Below are 21,447 nucleotides of genomic sequence, written 5' to 3'. Positions count from 1 at the left end.
CCTGCTAGATGTATGGAAGAGGGGATTATCTGAAGATGGTGGATGGAGACAAAACGGTAAATTTGGGGGATTAGGGTTTGAAAACTACCATGGCGGTAGACAGGCGACTCTGCATGTCGAGAGAGAAAACAGTCATCTTAATGAGTACTTGCGTCTTGCGAGTTGCAAGTAATTTTATTCTCATTCCCTACATAAGTGATAGTAAAATTGATTTCAGTACGAGAGATTAATATAGAGACCGTGATTACGGGAGAAGTCGCAGTGGAAGCGAGGGGGGGACGATATGACGGGTGAGATACGGGGAAATGAGTTACCGTCACCAAAGTAAGAGCTATAACGCGAGTCCGATTGTCGCGAGAGACGGAAGGGCATCCAAGTATGATGATGAGGACCGAAGTCGAGGGGATCATACACAAGGTGAGGGCCCTCCTTATTTCCCTTTAATACTTCTTTTGGTCAACTCTTGTTAAGAATTTTATCTGATTGGAGTTCCCCAATTTTCAGTTCATCCTGGAGTCCTCAGAAAGGTGAATTTGAGAGGAGCCGTTGCTCTTCAAATCAGAGACCTTCTGTCACACCCCAAAACTGACAAGAATGAGGGATGACACGGCCGTCCTTCCACTCAAAGGACGCAGCCTCAAAGCTCCCAAAACCAACTCTTAAAAGTCCCCACATCCATATCGCTCTCTTATCTACTCATCGTTAATCGAGGGACCTGAAAAACATTGGAAAATAAAGGGGTGAGCAACCACAGCTCAGTGAGTAGTGCATCTCTTCTAAGCGGATCTAGCACCCACTATGCATATTTACAAAACCAAACCACAATTCTTTTAACTCAAATCCAGGATATAACAAAACATACAGTAAAAAGAATAAGTTACATACGCTTCAACATAGCTATATTTATAACAAAAATAATTATTTCATAATAACGTCGAAATAAACATCAATGGTCTAATCTACTGATCAATCTCATTAATTCACACGCCAATGGTCCATTCCATTGGTTAATCTCATACCACACCAAACCTAGAAATATAACAAACCTTCAAGGCCAAAATATAATATTTCTTACTTTAACACAATATGTTCAAAGAGAAAATATTCAAGATAATAATAGTCAAATGCCAATGGTCTAACCATTGGTCAATCTCATAAAACATGAATCAATGATCTATTCCATTGATTAATCTCATCAAACCACACATTGATAATCAAATGAAATTACACGTCGATGGTCTATTCCATCGACTAATTTCAAATTACACGTCGATGGTCCATTACATTGACTAATCTCAAATTACACGTCGATGGTCCATTCCATCGACTAATCTCAAATTACACGTCGATGGTCTATTCCATCGACCCATCTCATATCACATGTCAATGGTCTACTCCACTGACCAATCTGTTGCTCAATATCAAACCATGATCACTATATAACGCCTAGTGACGAGGCGACAAGATTCCTCCCTTGGCAAGGTCTCCACCTATTATTAGCCAGTGGCTCGGCCCACAAGGATATCCTAGAATAGTATGCGCATACCCACAAGCCCTATTTGGCTCACCATTTGATTGACACCTATTTTAAAATTTAATTTATCTTTTAGAAAATAATAATAGAGCATTTGGTTGTGGAGGGAATTTTAAAAAAAAAAATTGAACCAAATTTCAAAATTTAAAAAGTTCGAAAATCGTGTGATTTTGGAGTTGCTAATTTGTTGAACGGTTGAGTGAATATCTCACCTGCAAAAACAAATTGGAGTTTTTCTCTATAAATAGAGAAAAGGGAGCTTCGGTTCAAGGGGGCTTCTCTTCATTGTTCCTCTGGAAAAAATAAAAATAGAAAACTGAAGAGAAAAGAGAGAAAAGCTTTGGGTTGTCCTTTTTGCTGAAAAGAAGTGTGCAGGAAGAGAGCAGAGGGAGAAGACGTGAGAGTGACGGAGAGAGAGAGAGAAGGTAGAAAAACAAGGAAAAAAGCTACTGTTAATCTTCTCCAGAGCTTCCCCCCGTCCGCATCTGCTCGACCGGTCATCCGGACCTCCGCCGCTGCACGTCCTCGTAAGCGCTGCCGCCCTAGTGTCCAGCGACCGCACCTCCGCCGGAGCGCGACGCCGTCCCCTGTCCACGCTGCGCTACTGCTCCTCCTCACCAACACTGCCGAACCAATTTTTTCCGCGAGCCCAGCCCTTCGAGCAGCACCGGAGCCCGACGAACAGCCCTTTGCTCCGACGACCCGCGCTGCGCGGACACCACCGAGCTACGCTGCACCGAGATTCCGTCACGCCTGAGTTGCTCTGCCGTGCCGCGACCCGATTCCTCTGCTCGCCGGACCCCGAGTCGACCCGCCCGCTAACAACCCAACATCTCCATCCCTGCACGTCTGCCCGAGCCCCAGATCCGAAGTCCTCGTGTCCACCGATTGCAAGCTCAGCCTAGGTAGCCGAGCCGCCAGTCACTGCCTTTTGCCGGTCTCGCTGCGACGCGCAACCACCGCCACTCCACTCGCCACTGTGCCACCGCGAGCATCATCGCCGCGACGACCCGACGTCGCGCCTTCCTCGCCGACGCTCCCTGCAACTCGCCGATAACTGCCAGAGCTGTAGCCGCAGCATCCGCGACCGCTCCTCCTCGGATGCCTCTGCCCCGACACCTGCAGCGCCACCGATCCGCTGCAGCTCGACGCCGGAGCACCAGCAGCGCCTTCACCCAAGCCCGCCTAGCTCCGCCAGCTGCCGCACCCCTTCCGAGTGACGCCAACTGCTGCTGTGCCCCTGCCACCGGGTTGCTAATGCCACCGTTACAACCGCCGCCCCTCACTGGAGCCGGTGACCAGCCGCACGAGCACAAGCCGTGCTTGGGAAGAAAAAGAAGAAAAAAAACAAAAGAAAAAGAGAAAAGCAAATTAGGCAGTTTGTTTTTTTCTTTATTTTATTTATTTTGTTATTATTGTTCAATTTAGAATATTGAGGTGTGTTTTTCTTTTATAAATCTCGTAGGCATTAACTGCAGGTATTTTATCCCAAATTATGGTAATTATTAATTTGACCCGTAAGACGTCGGGTCATTTTTTTAATTACTTTAATTTTTTAGGAATTTTGATAGTATTTCAATTGTTAAAACATTATAGAGTTAAAATAATTGTCAATTTAATCCGTGAGACAACGGATTATTTTTCGGTTATTTTAATTCTTATCTTCATTCTTTTAAATAATTACTTGTTTAGAAAGATTAAATAAAAAAAATAATAATAATAATAAAATCAGAAAATGCATAAAAGTCTAAATATTGCATTAGAGCATTTAGGTTTAGTAAAATAGGACTATAGTCTTAGGGTTAGTAAATTAGAATTGCATTTATACGATTATAATTTTTAGATTATACTTTTAGATGGGTGATTTTGTTAGGGCTAATTTTAAATAAGGTTCGCATCTCTTGATTTTTATATAGCTTTTAGGATAAAATATAGTTTAAGTTAAATTGATTCCTAAAATAAATTAGAATATCATTCACTTCAGTTAGTCTAATTAGTTTTAGATTAATTCAATTTTCATTTAGTAAAAAAAAAAAAATGTTATGCATGCCATGTGAGTTATAGTTTATTTTTTAATAAAAAGGAAAATGCTAAAAGACGATCATTGCACCATTAAGTTACTTTCTTTTCAATAAAAAAAAAAAACATTATGTCATTAAAAGATTAAAAAAAAACTAAAGATCATTTCCTTGGTTAGTTAATAGGTTAATTCATAATTAATCTCATTTCATATCATCATTATTTAGTGTAGGTTGCATATATGTATAAAAATCATTAAAAAAATCATAAAAAGAACATGCATATAGATTTACCATGTCATTCATCCTATATCACGTAGCACATGCATATTTAGAATTATATAAATTAGATTGCATACATATAGTGATAAGTTTAAGTCATACCATATGAATTGCATCTCGCATGTCATTAAAATAAATTCATGCATATTAAGTTTAAATTAAGATTGCATATAATTAACATCTTTTAAAAAAAAAAAAATTAGGTGTCATGTCATTTAGAAATCATGTTTAGGGCATGCATTTTTATTAGCATTTGTTTTATTGAATGTTATTTTATTGATTGTGCACCCGCATGACCACCATTTGCATGTTAGTAGCTTAAGTTAAACTTAATCAACATTGCCTGCAAAATATTTTTGAAATTAAAATAAAAGGTACCGAAAGGGCGTTAGATTAATCTAGCGTAATCATGTCTCCGGACCTATTGAATCTCTGGTTCGCAATAGTAAAGTATTCTCCCATACTTTACTTGGGATTATAACCAGCCCTAATTGGTTAGTGGCGGCTCCAAATTGAAATTGCATGTTTAAATGAATTAATTTCTATCAAGTCACGGGTGGTAGGACTTGGGAGGGTCCGCGCCAAGTCTTCGGACTTAGTAATCCATTAACCTAAACTTTAGGATTGCCCTGAAAATTTAGGTCGCGACAGCTTGACGACTCCGCTGGGGACAGAGTTAAAACTCATAGCGGACATAGGCCTGTTTTTTTAAATATTTTGTTTGGCAGCATGGAAACAAGGTACGCTCCTAACATGAAGTGTTAAATGTTTTTGCAGATGGGAGGTATAAGGGGAGTAGTCTTTGCTAACCCTTGTTTTGCAGGTTGGAGTTAAGGATAAATGGTTGAACTATAGAAGTGTTGTTTGCAATTAAACTGTTGTGCATGTTTTATTATTTTTAGCACTACACTATTGCATTCACAACCTGCTGCCGAACCTGGGCTGCAATAGGATTCTTAGGATGGTGTTGAGAAGGATACTTCCTCTAAAGCGAGATTGCTATATAGAGGTTGACCTTCTCTTCCCCGAAAGTTCTTCATGGTGTCGAATGTGTTTGTCCATATCCGCGAGACTGCGTGATATTAGACATTCCATTCGGCGAGTCGGGTTAGGAGGACTGACACGTTAATGCGAGACTGCAATGGTCAGATCATCCTTTTAGCTCCATTTTGTTAAGCCATCTAGATAGAAATCAAGCCCCACATTTCATGCGTGTGTCTATGTGATTGTCATCCACTACCGGTGAAAGTAAGTTGTTTAAATTCTCATTACTGCAATTTACTTACTTGCAATTTCGATGGTCCATGACATTAGGTTTTGTCGTCGGTCCTATTTTATATGCAATGGGGAAAACCGACATACAATTCATTTCCACTTCCAAAAACATATAAAATGAGATGTTTTGATTTCTTAGTTCAATGTTTAGGGACTTGAATTTCAATTCTTAGTTAGAAAATTTTATTCAAAATTCAAATAAAATGAAGCGATTGACCATTGTCATGGACCAATCTCATTTGTTATGATACTTACCACGTTATTGTTAGGTGACAACATGGCTCACCCAAGATCGCCAATCCGTACCCGTTCTAGAGCAACAATGGCTGATAACACCGAACAAACGCATGTTGCTGAACAAGCTCGTGTTGCTGCCCTTGAATCGGAGATGAAACAAGTCATGAATGTTCTTGAGCGGCTCTCTAAGTAAATCGATTCTCTCCAAGCAAACACTGCTCCACCAGCTCCGCAAGATGAAGTGGTGTTACCACAACAGGCTCCCATGGTTGATCCAAAAGATAAAGGCAATAATACAGTTGATCCGAGAGATAAAGGCAAGAATACATCCACAAGTGGCCCATCTACCTCGATGATTCCTCCAAGGAGAAAATTGCGACGTGCCTCAAATTGTTGTTGATGATGAGGTACAAGTGATACCTTGTTTGTACCAAAAGCGAGCGGGAAAAACGCTTGATAAAAATCGAGAAGAAACTTAAGCAATTGCAAGGTTCATTTAGCCAAGACCCAACTGATCTGTCCCATTATGCAAAGATTAAGATGCCAAAGAAGTTCAAAATGCCAGACTTTGAGAAGTATGATGGCACCTCTTGCCCAAAGATCCATCTGAGACTTATGTGGTCGGGATGACCCAATATGTTGATAACATCCCCTTGATGATTCAACAATTTCAAGCAAGCGACAGGACCGTCGCTGCAATGGTACATCATGAAAAGATTCTTTGGAGACTTTGGAGGATTTGACGGATGCCTTCTTCAAGCAATACAAGTATAATATTGATGTCACTCCATCTCGAGAAGATTTACTTCAGACCGAGAAGAAGAGGACGGAATCTTTCAAGGCATATGTCACGAGATGGAGGATGTAGCCGCTCGGATAACTCCGAGCCGACGAAAAGGAGCTGATGGATTTGTTCATGAAAACACTCCGCCCCGAGTATCGAAATCGAATCTTTGGGATCGACACGAGTCATTCAATCAGCTAATCCCTGTTGGCGAGCGAATTGAAGTAGCATTGCGTGATGGATGGGTGTTTGATCAAACTAGCTCATATGGGAGAGTCTCAACCAAGAAGGATAAGGAACTTGTAGCGGAGGTTAATGCAGCTTATATGCAACCACCTCGCCCTACCCCGAACACCCATCAGGGAGGAGTACGACCATTCTTTGGCCAGCAGAAGAACTCTTTCCGGCGTCAATTTATGCCTCTTCCTAAGCCATTGTCAAAGATCTTGCCAACCCTTCAGAAGAAAGGGTTACTCGCTAAGGAGCCTAAGCGACCTAATCCTGAGCGTTTCCCCAACTATGATTCTTCCAAAACATGTGCTTACCATATGGGGGAGGTAGGGCATTCTGTTGACGATTGCTATACGCTGCAACACAAAGTCCAAAATCTTTTGGATGCCAAGATTGTCTCATTCCGCGATGCACGGCCCGAACATCCGAATAACCCACTCCCGACCACCCGTAAGCTGTGAATACCATTTTCGGTTTTGATGCTAAGCCCACCATGTTTCGAGATGATGCATGAGGAAGCAGAAGTGATGGATACCATGGGGCAACCAAGTGGCAAATTCGATTACTATGTAAAGTATTCGGCTCCTCCCAGCTCCTATTTCGACCCACGGGATATCATCCCAGATGGATGGGGTGGCATAGATGATCCCGCACCTCCAAAGATTGAGAGCTCTGATGACGCATTCGAAGGAATGACTGAATTGTTTGCCATCGACAAAGCTTGAGAGTAGAAGAATTTTAATTATTTGCACACTCCTCTGCGCAGGATTCTTTATTGCTTTCCATATTTGCATATTTGCATTTTCAATTCTAGGATTTCCCTTATTTCAATAATGTAATTTGCTTTTCATCTAATAAAATGCATGGAGATTTTCATGTTTTAAGGGCATGTTGAAGTATGCCAAACTAGCCCAAAGTGATGAAATCCTACCAAAAAGAAAACGGCAAGGAGCTAATTCCGAAATTTGGGCTTCTTCATGTTCCCTTGAAAAAAAATTTCAAAATAAAATCATCTTCCAGCATGCATCTAATTTACCCTGTTTGTTTCATTTAATTATCTGCTTTATGTTTCAGGTACAGCCTTGCACACATTTAAGGAACCTCTATGAGCTTCCTTGCAAAGAGGGGCAAGACATAGACATTTAACAGCTTTGACTTTATGATTTGATAGAGCATTGCATTTTTATCATTTCAGAATGTTTTCACATGATGTGCAATTCGTCAATTCTACTTGAAATTTATTAAAATGGATAATTCAGTGAAAGATGTCGAGTTACTTGAGCATGCTAAATGAGGTGTGAAAGGCAAGCTTAATCCCATACACAGTCCCCTGTCTATACATTGTGAGTGTGAGGTGAGTGTGGAACCATTTTGTATTTCAAGGTGAAGAGTTTTCTTGCAAGAAGTACGACAGTTGAAATAACGAGAGGCAATTCATTTGTCTATCCCAAACACTACAGATAATCCATTGCTTAACCCTTTTGAGCCCAAATACTTGAAGAATTTCTTTCATACTACCCCTGTCGAGGACCACCCCACATCAGGGCAAATGGAGGTAAGCTGACATTGAAGGAGAGTGAAATGGATGGAAATTTTCTTGCTCTCACTTGTATCAATCTTCAAGTTATGCTTTTACATTGAATTCATGTAGTAATTTAAGTGCCCTAGGATGACGAAGAGCGTTTCTTTCACTATCCTACACACTATGTCCTTTGCATAGCCCACTTGAGCTTGTAATTTCATTTCTTTAAACCTAGTTGGTGATCATCCCCCACACTTTGGGGCAAGGCAAGAGACAGATGAAGACCCTTGAAGGTTCGAGTGTCCTTTAAAGTATACTTGACACACACATTGTGCGCAAGAACTGAAATCAAAATAGAACTAAGGGGCATGAAAAAAGCGGTGTGCCTGGTAAAAGCAAGGCCAATGCCCATGAAAAGAAAAAAGAAATGACTGATGAATTGGGGGCATATAAAAGCGGTGTGCCTGATCAATGCCCATCATCAAAGAAAATGATTTTGAGAAAAGATCTCCAGTTGAATAATCATTGGCATCAATGATAAACTCTTGAGCCAATAAAGAAATCTGTCAAGAAGACAATCAGTGGCGAAGAAAACTAGTGGTAATGTTAAGATGATCACCAACTCTTACCCATTACACACATCTTTGAGCCTAACGATCCTTTCGTTTCTCAACCCATGAACCCGGCCTATGTTACGTCCCTTACAAAGTCTCTTCAGATTAGGGCACTTGAATTAACATATGAATTCATATGTTTTAAGCATTGCTCGAAGAAGTGCGAGCAAGATTATTTCTTTCTCATTTTGCAGGGTTCTTGACTTGTAAACCCGAAGATGATTACAAAATTGTTCTTTCAATTGCTTTGACTCAAAGAGTCTCTTTGTTAAGCCATTGACCAAGCCCACACTACAATACCTGTTAAAGACCTCTCAGATTGGTAAGGTCGTGCTGATTGCAAGAAAATTCGAACTCTTGTCGACAAGATGATGACAAGATTGAGTGATATATGGTCGGGACAAATAACCCCTCCTAAATGAGAGCGAGTGAAAAAGCATTTTCACACCAAAAGTGTCTCATTTAGCATGTTCAAGAGATTCACACTATAACTGAAAATTGTCTTTGTGATAATTTTTCCAGTAGAAGCTCGATAAAGCCATCATGCATGGACCTTCATTGAATTTTTTTCTCAAAGACCAAAAAATTGTCTTTGAAACCCTGAGTTTGTTCAGTCATCTTAGTGCTTGATGAGAATTCCAAGTACCTATTTATAAAATGTTTTCAAATGTTTAGTGTGAACCCTAGATATTTGAACCCTTAAACGCTTGATGTGATACCAAGTGTTTGTCCTTCCAAACGTCTGATGTGATTTCCAGATGTTTAGTAAATATTTTCAAATGTCTAGTGTGAACTTCAGATATTTGAACCCTTAAATGCTTGATGTGACTTCCAAGTGTTTGTCTTTCCAAATGTCTGATGTGACTTCCAGATGTTTAGTAAAATATGTTCAAATGTTTAGTGTGAACCCTAGATATTTGAACCCTTAAACGCTTGATGTGATACCAAGTGTTTGTCCTTATAAATGTCTGATGTGATTTCCAGATGTTTAGTAAATGTTTTCAAATGTCCAGCATGAATTCCAGATATTTGAATCTTTAAATGCTTGATGTGACTTTCAAGTATTTGTCTTTTCAAACATCTGATGTGATTTCCAAGTGCTTGGGATCTGATGAGAGTCCAGATCTCTAAAGACTTTTGAGCCTTTCAATTATCTGAAAAGATTTCCAGATGTTTGTCAGGTCTCGTAAGAATCATTTTTGAATCTCCAGATAAGTATGACAGGTACGTGTTCTTCTTTGCATTTGCATTCCATAAAGCAAGAACACATAGAAATATATGTTCTTGACCGAATCATTGCATTTACATGGCATTCTCTATTGCATGACATTACATTTATTTGAGTCCATTTCTTTATAAAAAAAAAAAAAAGTCATTACAATTAACATTTGCATATGCATTTCATCTTCATTTTGCATTCATTTTGCATGGTCTAAATTTAGGTGTCATTTGTCTTTGAAGGAAACCTCTACAAGCTTCCCTTCAAAGAGGGGCATCGATTGACACCTATTTTAAAATTTAATTTATCTTTTAGAAAATAATAATAGAGCATTTGGTTGTGGAGAATTTAAAAAAAAAAAATTGAACCAAATTTCAAAATTTTAAAAGTTCGAAAATCGTGTGATTTTGGAGCTGCTAATTTGTTGAACGGTTGAGTGAATATCTCACTGCAAAAACAAATTGGAGTTTTTCTCTATAAATAGAGAAAAGGAGCTTCGGTTCAAGGGCTTCTCTTCATTGTTCCTCTGGAAAAAATAAAAATAGAAAGCTGAAGAGAAAAGAGAAAAGCTTTGGGTTGTCCTTTTTTTGAAAAGAAGTGTGCGGGAAGAGAGCGAGAGGAGAAGACGTGAGAGTGACGGAGGAGAGAGAGAGAGAAGGTAGAAAAAAAGGAAAAAAGCTACTTTGTTCATCTTCTCCAGGCTTCCCCGTCCGCATCTGCTCGACCGGTCATCCGGACCTCCGCCGCTGCACGTCCCCGCAAGCGCTGCCGCCCTAGTGTCCAGCGACCGCACCTCCGCCGGAGCGCGACGCCGTCCCACCCACGCTGCGCTCTTTGCTCCTCCTCACCAACACTGCCGAACCAATTTTTCCGCGAGCCCAGCCCTTCGAGCAGCACCGGAGCCCGACGAACAGCCCTCTGCTCCGACGACCCGCGCTGCGCCGACACCACCGAGCTACGCTGCTCCGAGATTCCGTCACGCCGAGTTGCTTTGCCGTGCCGCGACCCGATTCCTCGCTCGCCGGACCCCAAGTCGACCCGCCGGCTCACAACCCAGCGTCTCCATCCCCGCGCCGCCCGAGCCCCGGATCCAAGTCCCCGTGTCCACCATTGCAAGCTCGGCCTAGGTAGCCGAGCCGCGGTCACTCCCTTTCGCCGATCTCGCTGCGACGTGCAACCACCGCCACTCCACTCGCCAGTTGTGCCACCGCGAGCATCATCGCGCGACGACCCGACGCCACGCCTTCCTCGCCGGCGCTCCGCAACCCGCCGATCGGTTGCAGGCGCAGCGCGGCATCCGCGACCGCTCCTCCTCGGACGCCTCGCACGACACTGCGGCGCCACCGATCCGCTTGCAGCCCGACGCGCGAGCACCGCAGCGCCTTCGCCCAAGCCCGCCTAGCTCCGCCAACCGCCGCACCCCTTCCAAGTGACGCCAAGCTAGCTGCTTGTGCCCCTGCCGCCGGGTTGCTAACGCCACCGTTACAACCACCGCCCCTCACTTGGAGCCGGTGACCAGCCGCACGAGCACAAGCCGTGCTTGGGAAGAAAAAGAAGAAAACAAAAACAAAAAAAAAAAAAAAGAAAAGCAAATTAGGTAGTTTGTTTTTTCTTTATTTTATTTATTTTGTTATTATTGTTCAATTTAGAATATTGAGGTGTGTTTTCTTTTATAAATCTCGTAGGCATTAAGCTAGGTATTTTATCCCAAATTATGGTAATTATTAATTTGACCCGTAAGACGTCGGGTCATTTTTTTAATTACTTTAATTTTTAGGAATTTTGATAGTATTTCAATTGTTAAAACATTATAGAGTTAAAATAATTGTTAATTTAATCCGTGAGACAACGGATTATTTTTCGGTTATTTTAATTCTTATCTTCATTCTTTTAAATAATTACTTGTTTAGAAAGATTAAATAAAAAATAAATAAAAATCAGAAAATGCATAAAAATCTAAATATTGCATTAGAGCATTTAGGTTTAGTAAAATAGGACTATAGTCTTAGGGTTAGTAAATTAGAATTGCATTTATACGATTATAATTTTTAGATTATACTTTTAGATGGGTGATTTTTGTTAGGGCTAATTTTAAATAAGGTTCGCATCTCTTGATTTTTTATATAGCTTTTAGGATAAAATATAGTTTAAGTTAAATTGATTCCTAAAATAAATTAGAATATCATTCACTTCAGTTAGTCTAATTAGTTTTAGATTAATTCAATTTTCATTTAGTAAAAAAAAAAAAATGTTATGCATGCCATGTGAGTTATAGTTTATTTTTTAATAAAAAGGAAAATGCTAAAAGACGATCATTGCACCATTAAGTTACTTTCTTTTCAATAAAAAAACATTATGTCATTAAAAGATTAAAAAAAAAACTAAAGATCATTTCCTTGGTTAGTTAATAGGTTAATTCATAATTAATCTCATTTCATATCATCATTATTTAGTGTAGGTTGCATATATGTATAAAAATCATTAAAAAAATCATAAAAAGAACATGCATATAGATTTACCATGTCATTCATCATATATCACGTAGCACATGCATATTTAGAATTATATAAATTAGATTGCATACATATAGTGATAAGTTTAAGTCATACCATATGAATTGCATCTCGCATGTCATTAAAATAAATTCATGCATATTAAGTTTAAATTAAGATTGCATATAATTAACATCTTTTAAAAGAAAAAAAAAATTAGGTGTCATGTCATTTAGAAATCATGTTTAGGGCATGCATTTTTATTAGCATTTGTTTTATTGAATGTTATTTTATTGATTGTGCACCCGCATGACCACCATTTACATGTTAGTAGCTTAAGTTAAAATTAATCAACATTGCCTGCAAAATATTTTTGAAATTAAAATAAAAGGTACCGAAAGGGCGTTAGATTAATCTAGCGTAATCATGTCTCCGGACCTATTGAATCTCTGGTTCGCAATAGTAAAGTATTCTCCCATACTTTACTTGGGATTCTAACCAGCCCTAATTGGTTAGTGGCGGCTCCAAATTGAAATTGCATGTTTAAATGAATTAATTTCTATCAAGTCACAATTGGTAGGACTTGGGAGGGTCCGCGCCAAGTCTCGGACTTAGTAATCCATTAACCTAAACTTTAGGATTGCCCTGAAAATTTAGGTCGCGACAACAACGATATTGAGCATCCACATCAATCCAGAACAACACCATCCATAATTCTCAAACCAAATCCATAAGACATTTCATATATCACGAAAAGATTTCGCAACTCAACTTATCCGCTAAAAATACTTTTCATAAAACATTCTCAAATAATTTTCAAGACTCGTCTCATGAATCAATTTCAAATCAAATATATTTCAAAAAGCTCATCACAAATCGATATTCATATAGCCTTCTATAAACCATCTCAAAGCCGAGATCTTCGTAAAAAGGTTTCACAAACTCAAAATATGTAATATTTCTCAACCGTTCATCAAACAAAACATATATTTCCACCAAAAATTCTCACACTATTCTAAAATACCAAAACGCAGTAAATGCCTAATCCAAGTTTTATGCAACAAATATACTTATTCATGACTCATATAATATCAATCATTTATCATTTTAAAAACATGAGCTTATAAATTCTTAGAAGAGATAGCACCACTCACCTAGGAAAGTCGAAAATCAACTACGACGCTCACTCGAACCAACGCACTCGGATCCCTAATAATTAACGGAAAAATATTATCAAAAGTCCGAGTAAAAAGGATATTCGCATAATGACTCGTCTATACTAAGCCTATTTGTCGATAAAACAACACCTATGTGCCACGAAAACTCGCATTTATCGAAAACACATCAATTTCCCGCAAGGCGCAGCCCATGCGCCAACTTTATCGCGCCATAACTTCCTCCACAAAATTCCGTTTCAAGCCATCTTACAGTCTTTAGAAAGGTCTCTTAATGTACAACAACAACCCCAACTCAGCCACCCCAAAACAGTACCCAAAAAAAAAAAAAAAAAGCTCAAAACTTACTGTCGCTACAGTAACAGAATGCGCTCCCAACTTCAAAATTCCGTTCCAAACAAACCGCAAGCTCAAATCACGATCCGTAAGATACTATAGCTTCACAACATCCCAAAGTAACATTTCTATAAAAATATGCAGCTCAACGACTCAAAAATCATACTTCGCCGCTCGATTTTCCCAAAATTCCGAATTTCAGGCCTTAGGTCCGAAACTACTCCAATTGAATGAATGGGCGGCATGAGCACTTACCGGGCGTTGCGTTACGTAGTTAATGCGGCTTGGCGAGGCTCCCATGACGAGAACGCGCAAAACCCTCTTTCTTCTTCTTCTTCTTCTTCTTTCTCTCTTTCTTCTTCTCGTGTTCGGGCTCTCTGTCGTCCCTCTCTCCCCTTCTTTCCTTCTCTCTTTCCCTTTTATCTCCTCCTTTTTCTTTTCTTTTTCCTTTTTTTTCTTTTTTCTTCTTCTCTCTCTCTCTCTCTCTCTTCTCTTTTCCCTCTCCTGAAAACTCTCGATTCCTCTCTCCTTCTTTCTCCTTTTTATTTTATTTTATTTTTTTGACTGGGTCAAAACCCATATTTTACACCTTCTACACTTGAAAGTCCGGATTTACGAAATGGTGAAAGAGATTCTCAGCTCCACAGAGATGTGCCCGGTGAACGTCCTGCCGATTCCCCCAGTGCATCTCCACGTAGTCCATAGATCGAGTGGTAAAGTGACGTGAGTGGATTTGTTGCTTCTATCTCACTCTATTAACCATTTGATCACAAGAAAATATTGGGTGGGTCTTACCCTCCACGTAGGCATATGGATAAGATCACTCAACGATCGACACGTGGCTCCACGTAGGCACGGCGTCGGACGTTCAAGCGCGGGGCCCACCACTCGACGCCCCTCCATCTTCTGCGCTTCTGTCTCTCTCCTCTTTCTTCTCACTCTCTCTGAAATAAATGGCTGGTGGCTCGGCTCGGCTCGGCTAGCGAAGAAAGGACGGATCGGAAGGGTAATAAATGCGCTGCACTCCCGCTTAAATTTTCTCTCTCCTCACTTGAATTTTTTGGGTTTTGTCTCTCTCTTCGTCGAAGAGTAGACAGAGAACGAGCTGCACTTCCTTCTCAGCGCATCCCACCCCCTCCACCTCCGCCTCGCCGGTCATCTACCTCTGGCACATCGCCTCCTCCAAGAGCCCCGCCAGTCGCAGCTGGTTCCTGACCGCCTTCGCCTCCCACTATACTCGTGTTGGTCTCTCGGCAATTTCTAGGCCTCCGTCCGATTTCCTCCCTCCGACGAACTCGTCATCAACTCCGACTCCGAGCCACCGCCGCCGCCGCCGCCGGAATCCGCGCGCTGTTCTGGTGGTCGAAGAAGTCTCTGGAGCCTCGCGAGACCGTCGATCTTTCCCTCGGCTATTATGCTCTGACGGCGCCGGGCGCCGAGGTATGTTCATAGTCACGTTCGCGATGGTTCTGTTTCCGGGATGTACGGAATGAATAGGTTCGTGTTCTGTCGCGCAGGATGTCGCGGCGGCGGAGTCGAGGCCGAAGCACATATCACCCTCGGTTGTTAATTCCATCTCCGAGGTTTCGGCGGATGATTGGGATGCGTGTGCTCTTGATGCTACTGGCCCTGTGAAGCATAATCCGTTTCTCTCGCACGGGTTCCTTTCGAGTTTGGAGGAGTCTAATTCTGCTGTGAAGGTGAGATTTCGCATTCTAGGGGTTGAGATTGTCGTTCATCAACGTAATTTTTGCGTTCTTATGAGAGGAGGATTGGATGATTGGTATTTGTTTCATTGATATTGGAGTCCTTGGCATAATTATCCCTCGGTTCCTTCGTGCATAAGCTTTCACTGATAAGTTGGTTGCACACTGCTACTTGTGGGGTGTCCCTGATGCTTTTACGTCCGACAGCTTGTCGGCCCGATAGGTTTCTGTCTCTAGAGAGATGTCTCTCCTTCTGATGCTCTAACAGACGGGGAAAAAAGAAGTTCCTTTTATTTCTGGTATATGCCGCGAAGTTTCTCTTTGAATGAAGAGGGACTATTGAGTTTTGTAGAATTTGATGTCTACCTAGTGAAGTAGTTTTTTTAATGGATTAGCACCCTCTCGGTACCTTTAGGTTTTGGCTTCTCTTCCTATTGTTCCTGAATGGAGTTCTTTCGGTTTACTATCTTTGCTAAGCTGAATAGCTTCTCTTGGATACTCCGTTGATCTATTTAATTGCTTTTAGGAAACAGGATGGATGCCGCGGCACATTGGTGCTAAGGATGAATCTGGGACTGTTATAGGTGTTGTTCCACTTTATCTGAAAAGGTTTATCCTCTTCTTTGTTCTCAGGATTAGATTTATTTTCTCTGAAACTTCAAATAGATAGTTTATTCTATGCTCCTCGTAAATAGCTCTATATTGAGCAATTTTTACAATCTTCGAGGAGCTTTATGGAGATGGTTTCACTCATTTTTCATGTTGACGTGTAGTCGCTCGTATGGTGAATTTTTCTTTGACCATTCTTGGGCGGACGCTTACTATAGTTATGGTTCAAGATACTATCCAAAGTACCAGTGTTGTGTGCCTTTTACCCCCGTAAACTGGTCCTCGGATTCTACTTCGTGATTCCTTATATAAGGATCAAGTTTTTGACATTGTAGTAGACACCTTAAGAAAATTTTGAAAGCTAAGGTACGTGATAACAGATGTGTGACTGTCCATAGTGAATATGATGTTACATCCATGAAATGGCCAGAATTTTATCACACTTTTCTTTCATCATTGAGCTTTTTTTACACTCCATCAATTGTTTGGACCTTTTCCCTTGGCTGGAGTTGCGGTAGAGTTAAAATGTTTTCAGGGCTGATCTCTATATTTATGGTCTCATGGAAAACGAGAAATAACTTGGTTATTCGCCAAACAAGTGGGGAAGTTGTGGCTAGCTGTGGCTTACTTAAAGATGAAAATTCCTGAACTGTGAATCTGATGTTTCAATTTGCAGTAGTTTTGAATTTGCTTTATATCCTTGACAACGAGTCCCAGTTTCGTCAGTCCACATCACATTTTCTTCGAGAATGAATGGCAAACCACAAAGAAAAGGGTTTTCTACGAGAGGATAGGAATGCAGTACCATTGGACCAATCGAAACTATACATGGTGAGTGGCAAAATGAGTGCTGAAATTATAGTTAGGCCCGATGTTCTATTTGCTTTGGATACATTGACAATAACTTTTGATTTTCCCTATTCACTTTCCCCTTCAGCAGTAAAACAACCCATGAGACTCATCTCCATCTGAAGTGTATTAGTAGATTCAGAAAAGGTTCTGAAGGGTGATTTTACAATTTAACAAAACCTTGGGAGTACTTTCTACCCTGTTTAATGCAATGAGTCGTAGACTTTCATGATTGAGCTCCTTGTGGGCTCCAGCCAAAGCCATCTGAAGTAAAAATCATATAACATGGTGACAAACCTCTAGCAATTTGCTTATTTCTTAATGGTCAAGATAAGTATTTGATTATATATTCTTTCATAATAGGAGTAGGGAAACAAAGACACATCAAGTAAAGCATTAAGCAGACAAGTGCTGAAACTTTAGACTCAATGTTAATGAAAATAGGCGTCTGTGATATTTCTAGGTTCTCAGTCAAAGTATTATTTGACCAAGTTTGAAATTTCATGAGACTCACTCAATTACATCATAGCTATCATACACCTTTGACCCCTTTTATTGATTGTCAATGAGGGTTGAAAGTATTTAGGAGTTGAATGGAGTTGTCTCTTTTTGATCTAGATAGCATGTCAAGGGGTATATGCTTCACAATGTTATCTAGGTCAAATGCAGCTTTTGTTTAAAAATATACTTGGACGTAATGCTGCTGTCAATTTTCTCCATTTGATATTGTGCATGCATCAGTTTCCTTTGCAATAGTCCTGCCAGTTAGCATATGATTGCAGCATTACTTCTCTGAATGAGTGGTGTCTTAAATTTACTTGGATTGCCAACTTTTGATCTTTTTACGTTTCTTGTGTTTATCTTGCATGCAAAAGGTACATGCTTCAAGTTTCACACTGCCACAGTTTTGATGACTTTTGATGGACATGAAGCAGAACAAAAGGAAAAATATACGTTAGGAGCGCAAGAAGGTTAGTTTTTCCAAATGTTATTTTATTTGGGAATTTCCTTTATTTTGGGAAGATACTCCCACCTAGTTCTTTATTCCTTAAATATATGCTTGAAAATTTGATAAAATTTTTAGTAAATTGTGTTGATACATATGCTTGTCACAGGGGAAATGAAGAAAGTAGTTATTATGGAACGATATATGTTACTGCAATCTTCACTAAATGCTCGTAGAACTTTTTACTAACACTCGAGACTGATTCTTCATGGGGATTGCATTCCCAATTTCGGATATAATGCTGACTGACCTTATGCATTTGCTGAAATTCACTCTCTTTGAAGTAAAGTGTTATGCGGTAGTTGAGCTTCTTGGACAACTGGAAAATCGACTAATTGCTGAAGATGCTTCAAAGCAGTAAAATATGAACAGTTGAGAAATGAATTGGTCGTTCTTTATGATGACATGAGTTATGGGGAAGTATTATATGAACCAATTTTACAAATGCCTATCACTGTTACGTTCTACAAATGTTTAATGCAAATATATCAGTGGCAGTGTATCAACTGTATTTGTACCTATACTAATGGGGAAAAAGCACACACATAAACTTTCATGTAGTACTAATTTCCTTTTTTTCCTGTTAAAATCAATTTTGCTAATAGCACAGACAGAATATTAAATTCCCCATTAAGTTATCAGAATTCATTGCTGGTGCACTATGGTATCTTATCAAAAATCAGTTTGCATTTTTATCTGTTGCATCTTATAGTCTCATAGTGCCAGATTTGACATTGCATCTTTTTGGGCACACAAGCTTTTACTCATTGGATCGAACCCTTTCTGCAGATTTCTGCCCAAAACTTGACAATGAAACGGCTTCGAGGGAATGAAATAAAGGCAATGAATACAAATATCATGGAAAAAGTGTCTCGAGGAAGATTTTAAGCCAATCCTACCCAAAATATGTGAGGTTTAATAATATATGTAATCCAGTCGGTTCAATTTGATATCAATGTGAATAGAGACTCGTTGGTTAACTGTACAGAGAAGTATAAATAAGTATATCATGTCGCAACTTCCCAGTAATACTATTAATTTGAATTTAGATGCTAGTAGCAACTTTCTGTCCACTGGTTTGAGCTTTTAGATGAATAGTCCTTAGATGTGATCATCCACATGACTCCTGTTCTCTTACAACTTACTCCTAAATTAATACCTTCACTTTGTGAAACATGAAGGACTTGAGCTTCTTGGTTTTGATTGTGTGTGCAGGCTAAGCACTGGGATTCTTTCTATACGTTCTACAGGAACACCACCGATAACAAGTATGGGTCCAGTGACTGGTTGTGTCTTTCCTTTGCAGAAAATATAATATTGTTGATTGTTTTGCCTGCCTCTTGTGTATATTCAAAGGCATCTTTATTTGATATGAGAGGTTTAAGTAGATCATGTCTTGCTGCTTATGTTTATTTAGGTGGGGCAGCCCTTATTTGATAAGAGAGTTTTTTCATAACATGGGATCAAAAATGGGAGACCAAGTGTTACTGGTTGTAGCTGAAGAAGGGGATGAACTTGTTGCGGGAGCCCTTAATCTTATAGGCGGAGATACTCTATATGGGTGCCTTTGGGGCTGTCACCCAAAAGCTTATTATCCCAACTTACATTTTGAAGCTTGTTATTACCAGGTTTGTCTCTATTTAACATGCAAAACTCCAGTGAATTCGATATATACTTGATATGGAAGTTCTTTCTTGGATGCTTATTGCCTATTTAAAAAAGTGAGATTCGTTTAACCTTATGGTGACAAGGGTGAACTAATGGACTTAATTGCATGGTATGGATTTGCTAACCCATGTGTTGTACCTTGAGACTTCAGTATAGTAAAAGCGTGAACAAGATATCAAATGTAAGTGCGAGCTAAATAGAGGAAGAGATTGTCAATTTAAAGTGGCAACCGATTCTCTAAGATTATGTAAATTCTTCCCAAGTAAGAATACCAGAATGTGTGAATATACATCAAATCATGAAGTAAATATCATTCATTTGGTTTTGGAATCTGCTTGCGTATAATTTTGTTCTTTGAAGAATTGGGGACCTATTTTGTTGTAATAAAAGGGTAGCGTTAGGTGATGATTATCCATGGGTCTATGTGACAGGTACAGCAGCTAAGATAAATGTCATTGTTCAGGCCTACTATCATGATTATCTTCCGCTCTAAATGGGGACTTTAGCTGCTGTAAAGACATGGACATATCTAGAAATGTCATTCCATAAGTTGACAAAGCTTTTCTCTACATTAATAGTCCTCATATGCTAATGAAAAATTTCCCATCAAGGAATTTGCAGTGGAGTTGCAAAAACAAAGAGGAAAGAGGAAGTGGTAGATCAACTAATATTAGCGAAAAGCAGATTTGCTATGTGAGGATAATAGTTCTTCTGATATGGAAGCATGCGCTTGTCATGTTTGGAACAATATAACTATTTACTTTTATCTACATAACAGGCAATAGAAGCTGCTATAGAGCTTAATTTGAAAACAGTGGAGGCAGGGGCTCAGGGTGAGCACAAAATTCAGCGAGGTTATATGCCTGTACCCACTTATAGCTACCACTACCTTCTGGATGAAGAATTCAGCAAGGCCATAGAAGAATTTGTAGTGCGCGAGGCAACTCAGGTATGTTACTAAAATGTCATCAGGCGAGAACAACTCATTTATTAATAGCACTATCATCATGTTGTGGTGAACATTCGATCCTTCTCATATGCTGCGAACGCAAGAACATTTTTCGCTTCCTATGTTTATTGTGTGGTTGGCCCAGTGATGCAGTCACAAAGGAGGTAGCAGTAGACATTGTATCCAACTGAACTATCTGTGTTGTAGATGATCACTGTTGATGCCAAACCCTTGCCTTATTATTTTCGTTATCTGTTCCACCGCACTTCATTCCCTAATGCATTTTAGCAAAGTAGATATAAGGAAGGTCCCAGCAGTGAAGTTGGACGATGTTTTAGGACTTAGGTTTGCTTTTCTAAAAGGAGTTTCTTCTTCCTGTATAGCGGATAACTCCATTGCGCCACTGTATTTGATATCACCTCTGACTCTTAGTTAAAAGAAAAGGAACATTAAACCACATATGATTTGAAATCTCCTGTCAGCATAATCAGAACATTTGCCTTATCTGCAGGTCAAACTTGTGATGAATCTGATCCGCGATCCTGGACCCTTTAAAGAAGGCATACAGTAGACACATGCAGGTAGGAAGTCCATGCCTGTATGGTTGTGGTATGTACATCTTGATGAAGGAAAGATCTATCCATTTCTAATGTACAGATCCGTTAGTCGACCATTTCATTCAAGTAAAAGAGTCGCTATAGAAACAATGCTTGTGGGTTTTGCGATCTGGCCGCCTTGGTGTGATGTCGATATGGAGACCCTCCCTACTTGATCTCGAAGCTCCTGATGATCTTAAAGAGGCATAACATCATCAGTGCATGACATCATCAGTGAAAACATATATCATCAAATCGTTAGCTAGGCCTCCAAATTTCTCCACTTGCAGAAGGCTGACGATCGGCCATTTCTTCACTTGGATTGTTCTCTACTTTGACTTGTTA

General features: G+C 39.9%; 2 protein-coding genes and 1 long non-coding RNA gene across 4 annotated transcripts; 2 read left to right on the top strand and 1 right to left on the bottom strand.

The window, feature by feature from the left end:
• Nucleotides 1–588: 588 nt before the first annotated feature.
• Nucleotides 589–14,032, bottom strand: LOC104456344. Its single transcript, XR_005549084.1, has 3 exons — nt 13,975–14,032; nt 13,363–13,417; nt 589–715 (listed from the first exon to the last, which is right to left on the bottom strand). It is a non-coding gene; the product is annotated as an uncharacterized LOC104456344 (long non-coding RNA).
• Nucleotides 14,033–14,338: 306 nt separating this feature from the next.
• LOC120291653 lies at nt 14,339–16,095 on the top strand. The gene is made up of 4 exons (XM_039309319.1): nt 14,339–14,432; nt 14,984–15,159; nt 15,237–15,419; nt 15,952–16,095. The coding sequence occupies exons 1-4, from the start codon at nt 14,339–14,341 to the stop codon at nt 16,093–16,095; spliced, it is 597 nt and encodes a 198-aa protein (XP_039165253.1).
• A 1,691-nt stretch (nt 16,096–17,786) lies between these two features.
• LOC120291456 lies at nt 17,787–21,179 on the top strand. 2 transcript variants are annotated; one of them, XM_039308827.1, is made up of 5 exons: nt 17,787–17,854; nt 19,105–19,157; nt 19,307–19,517; nt 20,336–20,506; nt 21,018–21,179. In XM_039308827.1, the coding sequence occupies exons 3-5, from the start codon at nt 19,347–19,349 to the stop codon at nt 21,075–21,077; spliced, it is 402 nt and encodes a 133-aa protein (XP_039164761.1). In that variant the 5' UTR covers nt 17,787–17,854; nt 19,105–19,157; nt 19,307–19,346; the 3' UTR covers nt 21,078–21,179. The 2 variants fall into 2 exon arrangements, with proteins under 2 accessions (XP_039164761.1, XP_039164760.1); XM_039308826.1 differs by lacking the exons at nt 17,787–17,854; nt 19,105–19,157 and having other exon boundaries at nt 19,175–19,517.
• The last annotated feature ends 268 nt before the right edge of the window (nt 21,180–21,447 follow it).

The sequence above is a fragment of the Eucalyptus grandis genome, chromosome 3, assembly GCF_016545825.1.
Source record: "Eucalyptus grandis isolate ANBG69807.140 chromosome 3, ASM1654582v1, whole genome shotgun sequence".
NCBI lineage: Eukaryota > Viridiplantae > Streptophyta > Magnoliopsida > Myrtales > Myrtaceae > Eucalyptus > Eucalyptus grandis.
This window is presented reverse-complemented; position numbering and strand designations above follow the sequence as displayed.